This window comes from Falco biarmicus, chromosome 18 (genome assembly GCF_023638135.1).
Source record: "Falco biarmicus isolate bFalBia1 chromosome 18, bFalBia1.pri, whole genome shotgun sequence".
Taxonomy (NCBI): domain Eukaryota; kingdom Metazoa; phylum Chordata; class Aves; order Falconiformes; family Falconidae; genus Falco; species Falco biarmicus.
Genome location: NC_079305.1, coordinates 5769207 through 5788291, shown reverse-complemented (window position 1 = coordinate 5788291; position 19085 = coordinate 5769207). Strand labels below are relative to the sequence as shown.

Sequence of the window (19085 nt, the reverse complement as noted above, 5' to 3'; positions counted from 1 at the left end):
GTTCCTTGTGCTCCCAAGCCAGCTCTGCTGAGCGCACAAGACCTGGCAATGACAAGCTGACCACAGCCATCAGGATTTGCTCTGGTTCCCTGACATCCAGCAGACAAAATGACTGCCATGTCCACACATTGGAACTGCCAGGCACTAAGTTAACAAACTTTCCTTCTTAAATCTTCCTAGTTGTACCAGACCAGGAATAACCACATGTGAGTGAACCTGAACTTATTTTATAATTATCCCTACCTCTGGAACCTGGCATCCCTTTCTGTGTAACTAGGGAAAAGTTACATCAAGAAAGCTATTTCAAAATAGCTTTGTGGTTTTCTTATTCCTTGTTTCTAAGACTTCCACTGAAAACCTCTTAGTTACAGCTGGAAAAGGACAACACAGTTTTATTACTGAACATTCACAGTGAGCCAGTACCTCCACAGCCTTGCATTAGCCAAGTGCTACACACAGCAACTGGGGTCCTTAAATATTAAGTGGATAAGCTGAATCGCCTGGCCACTACATTAAATATCACAGCAGGAGTATTAATCAACGTCTGCAATAAACTGCAAGGCATTTTTGTTAATATTAAATTCTGCCAATGCTTGTAAAATTTGTGACTAAACACAGTTGGTTAATCCAAATACTTTGAAGTGTGCGGTCTTTAGTTACGTGGCTACAGCAGAATAATACAGTCTGGAAAGTACTGCTGGAGGTTCTGTAATCCAACCCCATGCTCAAAGCAGGGCCAGCTACAGAGCTGGCCCAAGCTGCTCATGGCGTCCTCCAGACAGATTTTGAGCATCTCCCAGGATAACAATCCCACTACCTCTCTAAAACTCTTTCCACTGCTGAACAACGCTCATTATGCAATCTTTACACCCAGATCCATTATGGCAACTTGTAACCTCTGAAGCAGGGAGGTATTTACTGTAACTCAGCTAAAGGCAATGCTAGATGTAATACCTTTTGTAAGGATGGCTACTTGCTCGCTGCTGGATGGGCCTGGTAGAGTTTTCTGAGAATTTCAAGTCCGTTTTGGGTGTACCTCATTAGGAAGTAAGATACTAAACTGAAGGCATTTTTAAGATTGCCCAGTACCTGTACTGAGGAGACATTGGAAGCCTCTCGCCGTTCTCTTCCTAACCTCTGTGGGATTACAACCTCATAGGAAGACAGGAGAGAAACCGGCTGGAAACCTAGAAAGCAGAACAGAAACACCGGCTAAAGAAACAAAGCAATCAGAAGGATAAGGCACAAGGAAGAGAACTCTTATTTCAGGTAAAGCCCCTTCAGCAGGAAGGAGGCAGCCTGTGACGCCAATTTAGGTCTCCAGCTTATCACAGACCCCTGAAACTGGGCTGCTCAGTAGGGGTCTGCAGCACTTCATGGGGCAGATCCCTCTGCTACTAGACTGGCATCGTTTCTTATCGCATTCTGTCAATCTCTACTTTTAAGAAAGGACACAGCACCACTCGCCAAGGCACCACTTGCATTTAGAGAGCTGTAATCCAAAGAGAAAAAGCCAAAGGCCCTGATGCACGCAGGAGAGCACAGAGCAAATCTCTAGAGCAAAGCACACTTGGATTGCCTTGTAAAAGGCCAGAAAAAACAACATACAAATGGCTGAGAAGACACCCAATTTTCAAGGTTTCAAATCGAAAGTGTTGCACCCCCAATTACTGTCTTACAAGTATCTATCTCATACACCATCACTTTTCATCAGCAGGAATCAGAGCATTTAACAAAGCAGGTCAGCACAGAGAACTTGCTCAAGGACGCAGACGGTGCCAAAGCCAGGCGTCCTGTGCTGCAAAGCTGCAGAACCGCACCAGCTCAACCATGCAGCCTCTAGATTAGCTCCCGGGGGCTCCAGCAATTCCTGCGCTTCCCAACAGCAGGGCCACACAAAGCTGGCCCAGCAGAGCTCAGCCTTACACCCTCCCCCTGCATGTCACAGCCAACCTTCTGACACAAGGCCAGTACTACTCATGATGTTCTTGGAGAGCTCTTAAGGACCTTATAAAAACAAGCAAGGTGAAACAAATGCATGCAACAAAGTAGCCTTTTGCAAATCACTTTACAAATGATTTGCATATGCAACATCAGACAGATCCTCTGAGCCAAACAAAAGCCTATGGTCCAAGTTTCTTTTATAAGGCATCAGTTTTTACAAGCAACCGTTCTATATCAACTGTGTAAACAATAATAAATTGCACATGTAAATCACTTTTCCCATCAATGGTCACTGTCTGCCTGTGCCTGGCTCAGGAGCTGCTCCCCGGGGAAGCAGTAGGTTGGTCACGGAGGGATTGCAGGCAGCATTAAGAGCAACAGTTTTACTAGCTCACGGCAATGGAATCAGTGAGCTCATCAGAGGAGCCTGAGCTTCCCCAACCCAAAGGTAGGGGGAAGGGAACAGTTATCCTCCTTGTCACCGTTTGCCTCCAGGAATAATCACCACACATCTGGGGGGGGGGGCAATGAGGGGCTGTTTAGTTTCTAAGATCCTCCAAAAACTCTCAGAGTGGGACTGAGACACTGCATTCATTTAAAAACCAGCCACTCTGAGCACGCCAAAGCTCACCCTGCAGCTCCGAAGGCTGTGGCTTCTCAAGTCATACGAAGGTGCTGAGCGCTCAAAGCCTCCGTCAGAGGCCTGCTCCATCATTTCAGAAATGAGCAGGAGCCCTCCCAGAGGCTCTAAAGGCCAGGGGCTGCCCAGAAGCCTCCCCCGAGCTGGCAGTGCCAAGCTGCAGTGATGCTGAGGCTCCTGCAGCCTCTCTAGCAGGCTGCCACACAACCCCAATGCTACAACCACCACCTCAGGTTAGCGTTTCATGTGGGCATCCCGGTAAGCGACTGCCCAAGTGAAAGGCACGTCCACTTCTGCACTCTTTCCACCGATATCCCCAAGGAGCAAACAAAACCAGTTAGACTGCTTTCAACTTCTCTCCCATTACAGCACGGATGTGCATCCATTTGGAGCATGGAGTCGCACTGCAGTGCACCTAGTCATGACACAGCGTTTCTGTCACACAAGCATAGGCAGAGCTATGTTGTTTCTCAGGAAATAACAGTACACATACTAAAGCAGAAATTACATTAATTACAGTGATTGTTGGAAAAAATGTATTAAAAAAGCAGAGACAGACTTCCTGAAAAGAAGCCCTTATGTTCACAGGCTATAGAAAATAGTGTCAATACCTCCTTGGCCTGAAAACAGGGGAGGGAAGGGCTGCTTCCTTCCGTGGGATGAACCACCAAAAGTACATACTCCGGCAAATCACTTCTCTACATTTGTCATTTCCAACCGCAGATTTCGCTCATATCCGACCCCGAGCTCCTGCACGTCGCTGCTGTGTGCCTGGTACTTCCCCCCTGCCGTCCAGAAGTACCTTTATTGCAGGGGATGTGATGCTGACATTCGGACAGCATTCTGGAGACTCTTAGGACACACGCTACAGAAACAGCAGGGCTCAGTAGTCTTTGCAGTGCTCAGAAAGGAGCATGCCTCCCCAAAAGCAGCTTGTACACACAAGACAAAGGAGTGAATCATCCTACGAAGCTAGCAAAACTGGGAGGGATTTCTGGGAAGAGTGCAACTCCGAGAGGCCTCCTCTTAGAGGAACGGCACTAAGAGTACAATTCTCAACTCTGAATACTCTGACAGTTCTCCAGCCTTCTGCGCTCTTTCCCTCCCTTCACCACCCCCAATTCGGGAAGCGATTGCAGGTACCACGCCTTATTTTTCCTCCCTTTATTGTGTGCACAGTTCATCAGTGGAGAAGGGCACATCTGTCTTAATTAACAGAGTGCTTCCTATTAAAACAAGCTAAAATGTAAGGCTAGGAAGGCACTACCTTGCTTTCTAGTAGAACTAAAAAAGAGAAAAGCAGCTTTCACATTAAAAGTTAAAGCCTAATGCAAACAGCTTTCCCTTTAACTTTCAGTTCTCTTTTCTCTTCTGGCAAAAGCATCCTTTCTCTTCCCATGTTTCAGTACCAATCAAATTGACAACAAGCCTGCTGATGTACCAAAGAGAAGAGTTTGTTTCATGGGATTCCCCCCGGGACAAAACCACTCTGCAGCAGGTGAAAGCGCAGCACATCCCTTCACTGGACAAAAGCATCCGTTCCAGCAGGTATCTCCATGGCACTGACCCTTGCTTTATAAAAAGTCGATTTCCATGCCAGCTGCCCCATGCAACATTTCACACATCACTAGCGACTCCCAAAGAGGGTACTAGGCTAGTTAATCAAAAATCCAATGAAACGGACAAGTGCAACAAAGCAGAAATTAGCACATGCAAGAGACAACCCTGCTCCTAAATCTTCCTCCTAAAAAAGCCAGCTACTAGTACTTATTCCTCCTCCCTTTATTGTGGGCACAGTTCACCAGTGGAGAAGGGCACATTTGTCTTAATTAACGGAGTGCTTCCTATCAAAAAAAGCTAAAATGTAAGGCTAAAAGTTTTCTCACTAAGAAGCACAAATTTTGAGAGATCTGTCCTTAATCCAACAATACATTGGCCACTTCAAGTCCCACCTAGCACTCAATGCTCCTCCTACCGACTGACACATTCAGACCTTATCTCACCCAGGGAAGAAAAACATACTCAGTCCAACCTAATTAGCATAAGGCAAATTTCTAGGACAAGGCAGTTTGCAGCTATCGCAGCAGTGTCGATAAACGCTAGGTTCCGGTATGCTGCCAAGGCATCATCAGATGCATTCCTGCAACCACATCAGTATTAAGATGCTACCCTCCAGTCAAGACTGTTACTACCCATGAGAATTCACCCACACGTTTCAGTATAAAGTAAAGGTGGTTTAATTCATAGCAATTAAGAAAAGACAAAAGTGACAGCAAAAAACCCAGCCCAGACATTCAGCTGGTTTCCACATAAGGTGTTTGAAGATACCTACATTCTGTTTTTCTAAGACAGGCTATTTTTTGTAGCTTCTTCTCTGCCCCTTTTTGACAAACTTCAATGCAATATAGTAAGTACGGTTCTCGAGCACAGTAGTTTGCAGTAAATTTTTTGGTAATTTACGGGACTTCTTGTACTCAGGTGCTTCCTGCCACTGGCCAAGGCTGCTGTCTGAATTGTCCTACACGTCACCGCTGAGAATATGCTAGTTATCATTCATTCTTGGGTGTAACACTAGTTGAGATTGCATTTCCAAGGACAAAAGCACAATTGCTTCCACTATATTTATCTTGTCTCATTAAAGACTGCCTTTAATTACCAAGCATTGAAAGCAACTAGGAAGATGTGAATCATTTTCTCATCCCCACCCCAAATCCACAGCAGGAATTTTGTGCACGTTCTGTGGCATGCAGGAGCTTGAAAGCCATCAAAACATGTCATAGCCATTACGGCTCTCCAGACACTGAGGTAAGCTCTTGGGGTATTCACTCCCTGACAGTTAAGATGTATATTAACAGAAGTCAAGCTGCATCTCCTGTCTTCATAGACCTTGGCATGCCTGCAGATCGCTGCCTCAGTTACAGAAATACAGCACACAGCTACATCCACCTACACCGAACAGTTCAGCTCAGTTACCACCCGCCCTTTACCGTAACTCTTTCCCAAGCCTACTAAAGTGAGGTCAAAGATATGCTCTTCAATAGAAGCCAAAAAACCCACCCAAAACCAAGAAAACCAAACAAACGAAGACAGTTTAGACTGTAGCTTATTACACCACAAAAGAAACTAATTTCATATAAACAAGCTCATCAGCACATGACCAGCACAGCAGCTCAGGCTGCAGGCAGGCTAACAGGAAGGTGCCATCGGCACAGCAAGCTGCAGGGCTGGCCGGCAGGGACAAGGCGCAGACCCCCCAGCCACGGCTTTGCGGGGCCCAGCATTGCTGGGGGTGCCAGCAACGGCTCCGGGGCGCACCTGCTCTGACCACCCCTTTCGGAACCCTCACTGCTTTCAGCATCACAAGCGATACTGAAGACCATCCTTCTGTACAGTGAACAAGACACCAGCGTTCCTCTGATACTGCCTCTATTTGTTCACAGCTGCCCATCAGTGAAACTCAGAGAGAAGACACCCAGTATGACCATTTACTTGTATTTGCCTACTTCAACTTACTCAGCCCCTAAGTGAGAGTGGAAATGGAGCCAGGGAAAGCCTCAGGACCACACAGGAGTAAGGCACTGCTAATGCCCTCTCTGGATTTATCCTGTGTCTACATCCACCCTGGCAACTTTTAGCCATTTTACTCTAAATGTAAAGGCTTGACCAAAACAGTGTCAAACCTAGAGCATCAGCTGGCAGCAATGAGTGTCAACCTATTAGCTGTGCACATGTAGAGTCAAAAGACGCACACTGTTAAAGCATTAAATACACAAACCCATTAAATTAACTATTGTTATAATTGTTTACAATTAACAGATGAGGTCAGCTGCACTGGTCATTCGACACTTCAGCAGCAGACTGCTCACTAGAAGAGGTGCCAGGAGCTTTATGCAGCCATCTCCAAAACACCCTCAGGTCCCGGGGTAGGGTCAGTCCCACACAAAGCATCTCCAACAAGCACCCCTGACGTCCAATGGATTTCCCTTGTGGTGTTTTAAGTTGTATCTCTAATACCCAAAGGAGGCTCACAGCTTACACCCCTTCTGTCTGGCTGCAGATTTTTAGAAGTATGCTGTCACACCTCCACTTTCCTTCAACTAACTAAGAGCTAACATTCAGTGTTTCTTTGTAGAACCTGTTTCTTAGATCTCTGATGATTCGTATTAGGCTCTACTGGCTCTACTCTCCAGTTAGACCGTACCTGTCCTGAAAAAGGACCCAAAGCAGGACACAACAGTCCAGTGAGGCCTTGCAAGTATCAAGGTTCACAAGCTTTATGTGTTTAATATCTCCACAGGTTAATCTCTCTTCCGTAACAGACGGCATGGCTGATACACTTGTCACAACCTACTCCAACACTCATTTCCTTTCCCATCAACATGCTCCTTCCTGCACCCCATTTTTCATCCTCTCATACCTGTGCAATTATTTCCACCTCAGCAGAACACTTTGCGTTCATCCTTTCAAAGTCGCGTCTTTCTGCCAGAGATTTCTCTTGTGTGTCCACATTACTGGGGTTGGTAACTCTCTCATTAAGGGGCCTGAATCCTATCTAACTGGAAGGGTATCGACTGCAAACTCAACATGCATTCTCTGTGTCCCATACTCAAAATCACAGAGGACTTCACCAAGCGGTATCTCTTTGGGGAGAAACTTCTGTGAACTGCCTTACAGATGTCCTTCCAGAATAACATGTAACCACTGATTACATCGTCAGTGTATTTCATCAATTGATTAAACACTACAGAAAGCATTTTTAGGTGCAGCTGACCTTTCCTCGAAGATGACAGCTGTAGCAAGATTTATGCTTTGGATTACTGAAAGCAAAAACCTCCTTCACTTTCACTATGTAAATATTACCCAAGTCCACTTAAAAAATATTTAGAGATTTATACAAAACATCAAGCTAACAAATCTTCTGCTACAGTTAGGAACATTTCCTGTGAAGCCAGCAGTTTCAGTTCCTCCCATACCTCAAGGGCTAAAGAGTGTGCCTTGGTGATGCTCCATCTCCAAAGCACCCAGGCACATTTAGCCAGCTGTTCCTCTACAGAGCACTCCTCCTTGTGACTTTTCTTTCTGTCTCCTCCCTCCCTTGCTCTAAATCTTCAGACCAAGTGGGTCTCCTTGTGTCATGGTGCCTTTTTAAAAGGAAAAGATGACCAGTTATCATGGCAAGAGAAGCAAATTCATCTACTTGATCCGTTGCTCACCTGGAATATTTGTTTCACATTAAAGCTGGCAAGAACAGCTAATAATAACATCTCTTAGTATTTTACTGGGTGCGCTGGATGTTAATGAGGATACTGAGCTCTTCTACAGCAATATTTCCTAGAAAATTCTTACCTCTCTCTTGCCGAAATCCTGACCTATGCTGTAAGTGTTTCCTGTCTAGACTCTTACCATTCCTTCTGCCCTTTCTAAAGCCACACTAATTTGTCTGCAGGAGAACAGCTACTCTTTTTCCACAAAAAGGACTGTCACTCTTGTTCTCTAGTACTGTCAAAACACCCTCTCCACCTTGGAACCTTCTTACAAGGAGAAAGAGAGCAAAGCCACACTATACTCCGGTGCAAGATGATTAACCTCACCAGGACAGCCTTCCTCCTGGGTCAATGGCCCTGGAGTCTTTGCCCTTCCATCCGTGTCAGTCTTGCCCATGGAGAGAAGCTCCTCGCACACAGAGCCCACTCACTTCCTCCACATCTCATCAGCTGTGTAGTGTCAGCTCGACTCACACAGTGGAGGTTCGTGGGAACGTTTCTCTTTGGAGATGTCACTATCTTTAAATTTGGCCACCAAAGGAAACCACGTAATACAAATTCAATCACAGAACTCGGTACAGTTGAGCAAATAAACTTTTTTTTTTTTAATTTTAGCTTGAGAAATGAGAATGATTGAGACATGCAAAAACTACAGTCATGTTTCAAACTTCCTTTTTCTGAAAACAAAGCACTACAGAAGTCAACATTAGTTACACTGAAATTTCTTTCCTCTTTTTATTCTTCACATGGAGGAAATAACCACAAAAACCCTCTTTACTCTGCTGAATGATTGTCCCAGATTTGTTGAAATATGGGTGAGGCAGTGCTGTGTTTTTCATGATCTGAACAAAGGAATTATCTTAACCAAACACTGCATCTCCCCAGAAGTTCAAACCAAAGCATTTAGACACTTTAAGAATCCCTTTAAAGACTGGTAAAGTACGGCCAGAACATCCTGGTATGTGTATGACACCAAGCAGCAAGGAAGAGACCAAGTAGCAAAAAAACCAGTCCCTGCCGACAGCAATGCCAGATGGTTTCTCTGTGAATTTACATGGCCAAAAGCTAAAGCCGCCTACGGACACAAATAGGAGGGGAAAATCTACACAAATCCCTTAAGGCTACACATCACTATATGATTATGCTCATTCAGGAATTTTCAATTAGTAGTTTCCGGTAACACCCCATTTCTGCCTCATATCCCTATTTACTGGGGAGCGTCCAAAGCACTTACATTCCAATCCAAAAGCTGGAAGTTCCTGGATAAAATGAAACAGGCGACTCGTTTCTCCCCTCTCCTTCGTGCTCAGACATGAGACAAAGGAGGTACGTTATCTTTCATTGCAGATTTAGCACTATTGGCTGGGACAGAGACTTCGGAAAGCAGAGAGAAACACTGCCATCCACCATCAGGAACTACGGTGACCCATGTTTCCTCCCGCCCACAGGTGGGAACTACAATACTACTCCTCAAAACACCAACCAGTCCACTGGAAGCACCAGCATCCAAAACCCTGGAGAGGCATCCTTTAACACTTCACTCCTTGGTGCACTGGCAAGGCAGTTGCCAACACACTGTGCTACCTCAACCACAAGCCAACAGCCACCTTTCAAAAGCTTGGCTTTCGTCTAGCACACAGCTCACAACTGCCAGCACCACCACGCCAAGTGAGAGGCAAGAGATTTGCAGCACAGAAACCCTCGAGGAGAGTTACCCACCACAAGAGCACTGTTTCTCAGCATGCAGCATCACTATTAGTCTTAGAGAAGACTCCTCAATTAGGAAGCCCTGACTATAAAACTATGCATTAATGACAAACACAGAAGTTTAACACAGCGAATATATCCCTTCAGGAGGAGGAAAATGGTGACAGAGGAGGCATTTCTGACTATCATGCATCATAACATCAGAATCAGCATCATAAAAGCCTGTAAACAGAACAGTTTCAATCCATAAACAATCCATGAAGACAGCACAGCGTCGACTCATTAAAAGCCCATACAGAGAGCATGGTGTCCGTTCATTGCCATCAGCGATGGCACTGTGCTGTGCCTGGGTTCTAGCCACCGTCCTCCTCGGGGGAGAGCAGCCTGCCGGGGGTCCTGCCTCATGCCTGGCTCTGCCGGAGCAGGTGATGCCCTGGCTCCATGCTGGTGAAGGCCACCCAGACAGAGAGGGGGAGGACACAGGTCCCTGCACGTGTCCCCTGAAACACAGTGGAACTGATACGGGTGTTCTGTCACCTCCACAGTGAAGCCCAGCATCCACTGGGCTGGGTAAAGGACGCTGATCTACCCAGGACCTGCTCACACCAACATTTCTGGGAGACCTGTGCCCAGGCTGCCCACCCCACCCCCTGCTTTCCAGGCTTTCTTGCGGCTGGATCGCCACCTGCGCTGTAGGAGTGTGGAAGAGCTTGTGGAGAGCAGAACGCCCATCCTGGCACGGAGCGGGAGAGCACAGCGGCGTGCTGCCCGGCCGCGGGCGAACCCAACCAGGTGTATGGGGCCGCCACCAGCTCACCGGCCGGTGTCAGGGTCGAGACGAAGGCCCGGCTGTCCCCCTGCTGTCCCCTCGGCAGCGTCGCCGGCCAGGCCCAGCATCTGCCCGGAGCGTCCCGGCAGCGACGGACCCGGACCGGGCCCAGGCTGCGTGGCCCCGCGGCGCCCTGCTGCCGGCCGGGCCTTCAGACACCTGTGACCCCTGCGCCACCATCGGGGCCCAGGGCGACATCCCCCGGGGCACCGGGCGGCAGCCCCCCCGCCCGGCAAATGGGGATCCCCACCCCGCCCGCCAGCCCCCGGGGCCAGCCCGGGCCCCGGCAGCCCCGAGGAAGGGGAGGGGCGGCCGGACGCCCCCAAAGCCGGGCCGGGCCCCGGCAGCGCGGGGAGCAGCGAGGAGGGGGCCCGACCCCGCGGAGGGAGCGGGGAGGAGGCCCGGCCGCGCCGCCCGGGGAGGGAAGGGGGGGCCGGCGGCGGGCCGGGAGCGGGGAGGGCCGGCGGCAGGCCCCGGCCCCGGCGCACTCACCCGCGCGGCCCGGCTGCCCGGGCGCGGCCAGCAGCAGGAGGCAGAGGCAGCTGCGCGCCGCCCGGGCCCGGGCCCAGGCCATGGCGCTCCCCGTCCGCATCGCCCCTCCCGGCTGGGGCGCTGGGTCCGGCCGGCGGCCCGCGGCCTTATGGAGCCGGGCCGGGGCCTGCGCCGCGCCGCCCTCCGCCGCTCCGGGGCGGGGCCGCTCCGCCCGCAGCACCGCGGACAAGGGGCGGCCCCGGCCCGGCTGGCGACGAGGCTCAGGTCCTCCTGCCGCCCACCCGGGCCGGGGGTTGAGCCCCGCTGTGCCCAGGGAGGCACCCCGCCGGCCGCCCCCCCCCCCCCCGGACGAAGCCAGCGTTCACCTTCCCGGCGCTTCTGTAGAGAAAAAAACAGCAGGGCCTGAGGGCGAGCAGTTGCCGAGGGCCAGCGGGCTGAGGGGAGCTGGGGCCAGCACAAAGCGCAGGCACCGCGGCCCTGCTGGCCGCCCCTTCCCCAGCGCCGCCACGCACGGAGCACACGGCACATGGAGCACACGGCAGCGGGGCCGCCACGCACGGAGCACACGGCACCGCCACGCACGCCGGACACACGGCAGCAGAGCCACAGGCCAGCGCAGGAGCCCCCGCCAGCACCACATGCCCTCAGAGGCCTCACGTGTGGCCTCTGACCTGCCTCTGGAAAACAACCCGCGCAACACCCTCCCCAGGCACTCCATGTAGCGCGGCATCCTTCTTCCAGAGGAGGAGGAATAAACAACATGTGACACATCAGTCACGTTACTGACTGTGATGGAGAAGCACCCTTGTACTACAGTGATAAGCAGCACAAGAGCCTATACAAGTAAAACCCAGTTTTACTGATGACTTCTCACATACCGATAACCTTTCTTGGTTTTCTGAGTGTGGCACTTCACAGGTTTTTTTGAGCATCCAAGTTCTTTTCCCTAGCAGGTCGCTGCTCTTGAACAAAACAGACTCAGCAAAATACCCCTCCGTTGATTCAGAGCCAGATCTACACCAAAGGCCACACACATCCCATCAGCACAAAGAACAGACAACTAGACATGAGCGTCCTTTGAGTGCTATCAGCCAGAAACATCCATCAAGTTTTCACTCCCAGGGGTCTGACCAATATCTATGATGTTTTAGAAATTGCTTTTGAATGCACATGATGCAAAAGTTGCCATCAATAAATACATAACAGGCTGAGCAATTGGCACAAGTCTTCCCTGTCTTCTTAAGTATAAGATTTTCTACAAACTCATAAGAGGTTTATGCTGCTGTCACTACAGTGAACAATTAAAGAGAAAAGAGTAATTTGGCCTTTTGCATCCCAAAAGCCTGCATCCATTTTTGCAGGAGTTACAGGAAGACAACCTGTGACTCACAGGTTTCCCCCTCGCAGCCTCCAGCAACCCGATGCTGGAATAAGGCAACAACCCGACTCTACGAAGCCAATTTTATGAATCCTAACAGACCAAACCACAAAGCTATGCAGGAAGCCGGGTGTTAAATTGTATAATACCACAAGGTGAGACAGAGGATTTTATTCCCACCTGATGTTAGAAACACCACAGAGGTTATGTATCTCCAACCCTTATGGAAGCTGCACATAGCTTATGAGTCAGGTAATACATTGTGCTTCCTGTAAGCTGGGCATTCCCCAAGACACAGGAGGCTTCCCATGGATTATGGTAATAACACGGATCAAATACAGATACCACTGTGCACTGTACAAATAATGCACAAACACGAATGATCCCACAGTTCCTGCCTGAGGGGCATGAGATTCCCAGGTCCACATTTAGCAAGAGCCATATCAATCTCCCTTGACTTCTCATGTCACTCACCACCACTATCACAACCTTGCAATACAAGGAACTGAAGACAACACACCTCAAAACTCCAGAAACAAGGCCAGAAAGCTAGGACAGCTTCTGAACACACATTTTGGGTCAAATGTAAACCTGCCAACTTTGGCAACAGAAAAAATCTGGAGAACTGCTCATCTGATCAACCAGTTCAAGCACATCTGAAATGCCTGCATCAGAGGAGCTATTGCTCAGACATGGTGGAAGATGCTCTTGGAGAAGAACCAGGTGAAGCAAAACCAATAAATCCTGGAGCTCTGCAATCTCTTAAGTCACAACTGAAACATCAAAAGTAAGCACTGGGATCCAGGTCATAAGCTGTCTTCAGCACAGACTTCATTACTAGAATAAGGCAATGCGAGAAAATCCACTGTAGACAAAAGCCTTAGAGATTACTTGATATTAAAATTAGGATGCTTCATTCTTTCAAAGGCTTAAATAGGAGCAGTACTCTCTTAAATAGGCATAAAAGGCAGAAACGGGAAATACCTCAAAGAAGTTAAGTTACTAAGAAAAAACTTACACAAGTGGAAACCAAATATGCGAGCTAGACCTCTCATTTCCACAGAACATTGGCAGTACAAGAGTAAGCCATGCAATACAGCAGCCAGTCCAGCTGAAATCACTCGCACTGATGTGGCTGCTGAGCCAAAAAGATGCAAACCCAACTATTTACACCAAAGGCAAAGTATCCAGTGCAATAAGAAAGCTCACGTGGTAGGTGCTGAAAAGAATCTCACTCGATGCCTGGGGAGGGCAAGGGAATTTGGTGTTTTTCAAGCAAAAGCAATCCAACATCCTTTGACAGAGCAGGGACACAGTTTCTTGCCTGTTGTTGACAGTGGGACCACAAGACAGCAGCCCCTAAGGAATGCAGCGAAGGGGATGGCACAAGGCCAGAAGTTTATCAACCAGCAAATAACCAGGACCTTTGCCTGCCCTCTGCAGCAGTAAGGAAGGCCCAAGGAAAGAGGCATTTCCTCTGTGATTTGCCTCTGCCAATCCCCTTCGGAGGCTTTAAAAGATTTTTAGGCTGGTTTCTAAAGGAAGAAAGGCTAATGTACAACATGAGCAGCAGTACTATCCAGTGTATCAGGGTGGAAATCTTGCACACGTGAGTACCGGTGGAGCTTACAGACACTTTGTGATCTGGATTACAGACATTGCCAGGCTGTGGTTTAGTAAGCCATATTGTGCTCAAGCAGATAGCAAGGGCAGGGGAGAGGACATGGAATGAATTCCCTAAATGACACCTGCCATTTGTCAGTTATGTTCACAGTTCTTTGTAACAAAGCTGTACAATCAGCAAGAAGTCTCCCAGAAATCCTCATGCTGGTGCTGGCCATTACACGCATGTACCTTTGCCAGACTGAAGGGTATAAGGACTCCAACTCAACTGGCTAAGCATGTAACAGTAGTTTTAAATAGCAAAGTCAGATGTGTCATGTTCTCTCTCCAACCTCAATCCTGCTGGCTCCCACATCCTCTCCACATACCATGTACATGGCATTTGCTTACAAGCACTGTAAATAAGACAGATTAAGGATTTTGGATGCAGTCAGGACTTCACTGACATCACCAGCAACAGTCCAAATGGCTTAGGAAGCACACTCGTTAACACCGCACCAGAGATCGCTGGCTGACGGGCACCCCTGAATCCTGGTAACGGCTCTTTCCCAAATGCATTCTTGTCAAATTACGTGTTTTGCCTGGCTTCCAGATGGAGTTAATGAATGCCACGTACCTGTCTCAAACTGTGCTTGGCATTTCCAATCTAATGACCTCAAGACACTGTGGGAGGGATTAAATGAGGTAGAAGAAATCGAGGCAAAGAAAATTGGTGGAAATAGGCAGCAGCTTGTCCAGATGTAGTCAATAGCAGGATCTCAGTCTCTAACCCTCTACTTTTAAATACCTAAGTGCACCATTCTCTTCAATTAACCACAGAGACTCACGCAGAAAGCACTCAGGTAGTCTCTACAGCTCTCCAAGCGTAACAAAGGGCCAGGACTAGGCAAGAGTGTCTCCCAATCGCTTTGTACAAGGGGTAGGGCAGTTAGGGCAAAAAAACATTCTGCTGCTTGACCATCTGAGCTGGACTAGCTCCTCCTCTGGGCAGGAAGATGGTCTAGACAACTCCTGAAATCCCTGTTTTCCCTTTGACAGGAAGTTTGCTCAAGGGGTTGAGTCCCACTTATTTTCAAAAAACTTCCAGATCACTCTTTGGTAAGTTCAAGGGAACAGAGACATGGCTTCACCCCTCCTGGATCTAAGGCTTCTCCAAGCAGCAGTTGGCTATACAGCTCCTTCTGGACCGCAACCTGACACTGCCCTAGCTGGTATTTCCTTGCTGCCTCAACTGATTGCATTCCCAGCCCCTTTGGACATGACCTTTCCCCCAGTAATTAACACGGTAAGGTCTGAAAACATCAGGCCCTACAGTGTGAGTTTCATTTACACCCACTTCAAAGATGCTTTATATTGACAGAACGGTGTAAGACCTGAGTAAAACACACACTCAACACGATCTTTCCCCTGCCTTCCTTAGTGCTGCCAATGAAATCCACGGCTGCCCAGCCCACATGCTATGCAATCCTTAAGGTATTTCTAAAGCCACTTGGAAGCCTCTTAATCATTAAGGAAGGGCTTAATGAGACAGCTGGCCATCACATCCAACAGAAAAACCAGTTACTGCGCAGGTCAGAGGAAAGCCTGCTCCAGAAGCACCGCACGCAGCTCCCCAGGCCCACAGCCACCGTTAACCATCAGCGACCAGGCCGAGGCCGTGGTGCCTGCGGGAAGGCGGCACTGCCTGGCACCGGGGGGCTTCGTGTGCCTGCGGCCCCCCTCCCAGCGAGAGCACGGGGACGAGCAGCTCTCCGTGCCTGCCCGAGCCACACCGGGCTCCGGGCCGCTGCCTCGGTGCTGAGCCCGGGCTCGGGGGAAGCTGCGAGCCACAGCACAGCCCGGGGAGCCCCGTTCCCGCCGCTGCCTCAGCAGAGGCGGGCGGGCCCTGCCTGTCACCGTGACACACTGACGTGGGGAGCGGGGCCCGAGGCGAGGCCTTCCCCCGTGCCGAGAGAAGGCGGCGGCGGCACCCCCGGGGCGGCTCTGCCGGGGCGGGGGACGGCGGCTGCGCCCGCCTGCAGGGCAGTGTCTCCGAGCGCCGGGCCGGGCATCGCGGCGCCTCCGCCGGGCGCAGGGGGAGCGCCTGGGCGGCCGGGGGCGGCCGGGGGCGGCGAGGCCCGGCGGCGGACCGCCCCCTCCCGCACCAGACGGCTCCCGACCGCGCCCCAGCAACTCACACCGAGCGGGGCAGCGCGTCTGGAGCCCCGTTCCTGCCGCAGCCCCGTCACAGCCAGAGGCCTGCGCGGCAGGCGCCCCGGGGCCGACACTCACGACCGCCCCGAAGCGCGAGCGCCCGCGCCCGCCCCTGTGCCCCGCCCCCACCCTCCGCCCATAGGCCGGCGGGCCCCCCGGCAGCCAATCGCCTCCTCGGCTGCCGCGCACTTCCGCGCAGCCTCCCGCCGCGTCTTCTTCCGCCCTCACCCTGACTGGCTGTGAGCAGCTATTCCCCGCCCCCAAACGTCGACGGCGGGCTTCTATTGGCTGGCGGCGGCGCGGCGGCCGGGGCGGGCGCGGCGTCTCCTAGCAGCGGCCGCCGCCATGGCGCCGCGGCGCGGCGGGCCGGTGGGCTACGTGCTGCTATGCGGGCAGGCCGCGCTGCTGCTCGGCAACCTGCTGCTGCTGCAGGGCGCCTCCCGCGGCCTCCCCCACAACGGCACCGAAGCTGAGGCGCCGGGGCCGCCCGCCGCCAGCTGGGCCTACACCGACCCGCGGGCACCGCTCGTCCTCTGCACCTACCTGTAAGAGGAGGGCCGCGCCGGGCAGGGGGCGGGTGGAGGGGGCGGCCGCCTCGTCCTCCCTCACCGCTCCCCTCCTTCCCTCACCGCTCCCCTCCTTCCCCGCAGCCCCGAGGAGTTCGTGGAGTGCGAGGAGCCGGTGGACCACGGCGGGAATGCCACGGCGCAGCAGGAGCTGGGCCACGGCTGCGTGAAGGTGAGGGCCGGGTGAGCGGGGCGGGGGGCTCGGCCGGGGCTCGCTGCCGGCCGCCCCCGGGCCCTGCCCGCGGCTGAGGTCGCCCGCGCTGCCCGCAGTTCGGCGGACAGGCCTACGGCGAGGTGGACCACACGCGGGTGCAGTGCCGAGCGCTGGACGGCATCGAGTGCGCCGAGCCGCGGAGCTTCCTGCGGGGCAGCAAGCCCTGCGTCAAGTAGGACGCGTTCCCGGGGGCGGGAGGGCCCCGCACTGGGAGGGCCCCTCGCCCGGGCCCTGCACCTCGCCCGGCCCCCGCGGGAGGGAGCCCCGCCGCCAGGCACGGGCCCAGCCGGCGGGAAGGCCCGGGGGGGCGGGGGCCGCTGCCCCACCGCCGCTGACCTCTGACCGTTCCCCTTGCAGGTACACTGGACATTACTTTATAACCACTCTGCTCTACTCGTTTTTCCTGGGTTGCTTTGGAGTGGATCGCTTCTGCCTGGGCCATACCGGGACCGCCGTGGGGAAGCTGCTGACGCTCGGAGGACTGGGGATATGGTGGTTCGTGGATCTGATCCTGCTCATCACTGGTGGGCTGATGCCCAGTGACGGCAGCAACTGGTGCACCGTGTACTGAGGGGAGCAGAGCTGACCCCGGGAGAGGCTAACGGCGCCTCTGCAGGACTGGAGACAGACTCCTCCGCTTGTTCCGCAGCTTCAGAACAGGCTTATGCCTTGCACAAACAGGGATTTACAAAGCTGTAACTTAACGTGCAAATCAACTGTTCTTGTTGGCGCCTCTGTACAAACCTTGGATACAAAATTGTTTAGTATATATTTTGCTTGTTTAAAATAATCTGGATTCCTACCACCACCACCCCAAGCGGTGACAGTTTGAGAAATCAGGCCTTGCAAACACAGGTGGTCAAACAAGTCTTAATAAATTATGGAAGGAGCTGATTCCACATACTTTCGGTATTAGAGTACATAGGCATGCAGGCCGCTAGCGTGTGGTTTTGTGTTACTAGACTTTGCAAACCTTTAAGGTTTAGTAACCCATCACAAGGTTATAGACACTGTGGCAAAGCGATGAAGTCTTAATTCTACGCTATTTGTTTAAAACCTTGTTCACTGGCTGCAGGGGAAGCTGAGTTAGATTTAGTAGAAACTGCACCCTTTGGAGAAAATTACTTCCCACTCTCTTGCAGGCGGGGAAAGCCACAGTGCCACAAATAAAGTTGCTATTCAGGCCTCTCAAAATCAGCACTTGTGTCTATCGATGTAATTCTCCCTGCCATGCTCATATTGACAGAAACATCATCTGTAGGACACTGCAGCCACTCTAAAAGAGTACATGTGTTATTTTAGAACTGCCTGTTTCTCCTCCTGTCCCCTGCCCTTCATAAGTAAGTATGCTTTTCAAAATGTGTTCCATCATACTGCCCATGGCAGCAGGTTACATTCCCTTTCCCTGCTGCTCCAGTTGTGTTCCTTAAAACCCGTGACTGTTGAGTGGCCACCGTTTGTGTTTTACAAAACTGTTAACTGCCGGCTTTGCCTCATTAGTGACAGAGGGCTCATTTGCACCCAGAGCTGCAGGGAACAGCTGGGAGCCATCACAGAGCTGGGAAGGGGCTGGAGCTGCCAAGGGGTAGCTCCCATCTGCATGCCGGTCACCGCTCTGGCTCCAGCCCACAGCACAGGGCACATGCAGTACCGAAATGAGCGGGAGCTTCAAGCAACCTCACACTCAAAAGAGGAAGCCCCACCAGATGCAGTCTGAAAACTTACCAAGCTGAATAAGAACGGGAAAAGGAAGCTGCAGTTAAGTCACAGCCAGAACCAGACACAAAAATCCGTATATGCAAAAGTCCAGTCACATTTGATGTAAAATATAGCAAACAACCATTCTCCATTCTCACACAGTTCTGCAAACTGAGGACCCTCCAGCCATTTGCATTTGGCTAATTTCTGCCTGTGTTACTTCTACTTCTGCCTCCAAGGGAGCTGCAATGGGGTTCAGTTTGGCCGGGAATTCTGCCTATTCTAGTTTTGGTTTGTGGTTTATTGCAACAACTCCTCCTCTCTGGGGAATGGGATTTATATCCCATTTAGGTCACAAGTAATCTGAATTTGGCAGCTTTGAATAGGTCTCAGGGCACTGGGGTGGGGAGAGGCTTCATCATGAAACTACCACATTCTTCGGACCAGTGAAACAACAGGGCTGAAAAGCCCACGGTAGGGAAAAAATTATGCAGCGAGCCAGAAAGAAAAAAAATTTCCATGTGCAAAAGCCCACGG

General features: G+C 51.2%; 2 protein-coding genes across 2 annotated transcripts in view; one reads left to right on the top strand and one right to left on the bottom strand.

Moving 5' to 3' along the window:
- Nucleotides 1-11208, bottom strand: part of LOC130160456 (disintegrin and metalloproteinase domain-containing protein 9-like) — a 30168-nt gene extending 18960 nt beyond the window's left edge. Inside the window, exons 1-2 of the mRNA XM_056362919.1 lie at nt 10877-11208; nt 1090-1187 (exon numbers count right to left, since the gene is read on the bottom strand). Of these exons, the coding sequence (XP_056218894.1) occupies nt 1090-1187; nt 10877-10976 (198 nt within the window). The 5' untranslated portion in view covers nt 10977-11208. The remainder of the gene's footprint in view (nt 1-1089; nt 1188-10876) is intronic.
- A 5160-nt stretch (nt 11209-16368) lies between these two features.
- Nucleotides 16369-17744, top strand: TM2D2 (TM2 domain containing 2). Its single transcript, XM_056362920.1, has 4 exons — nt 16369-16615; nt 16721-16808; nt 16907-17022; nt 17208-17744. Exons 1-4 carry the CDS (start codon nt 16416-16418, stop codon nt 17419-17421), a joined length of 618 nt encoding a protein of 205 aa, XP_056218895.1. The 5' UTR covers nt 16369-16415; the 3' UTR covers nt 17422-17744.
- Nucleotides 17745-19085: the final 1341 nt, after the last annotated feature.

Excerpts from the sequence above, each read along its gene's own strand:
- TM2D2 (XM_056362920.1), top strand. The coding sequence starts at position 16,416 with ATGGCGCCGCGGCGCGGCGGGCCGGTGGGCTACGTGCTGCTATGCGGG. Across the intron at positions 16,616-16,720 it reads CTCGTCCTCTGCACCTACCT|CCCCGAGGAGTTCGTGGAGT; the intron begins GTAAGAGGAGGG and ends CCTTCCCCGCAG. Across the intron at positions 16,809-16,906 it reads TGGGCCACGGCTGCGTGAAG|TTCGGCGGACAGGCCTACGG; the intron begins GTGAGGGCCGGG and ends CGCTGCCCGCAG.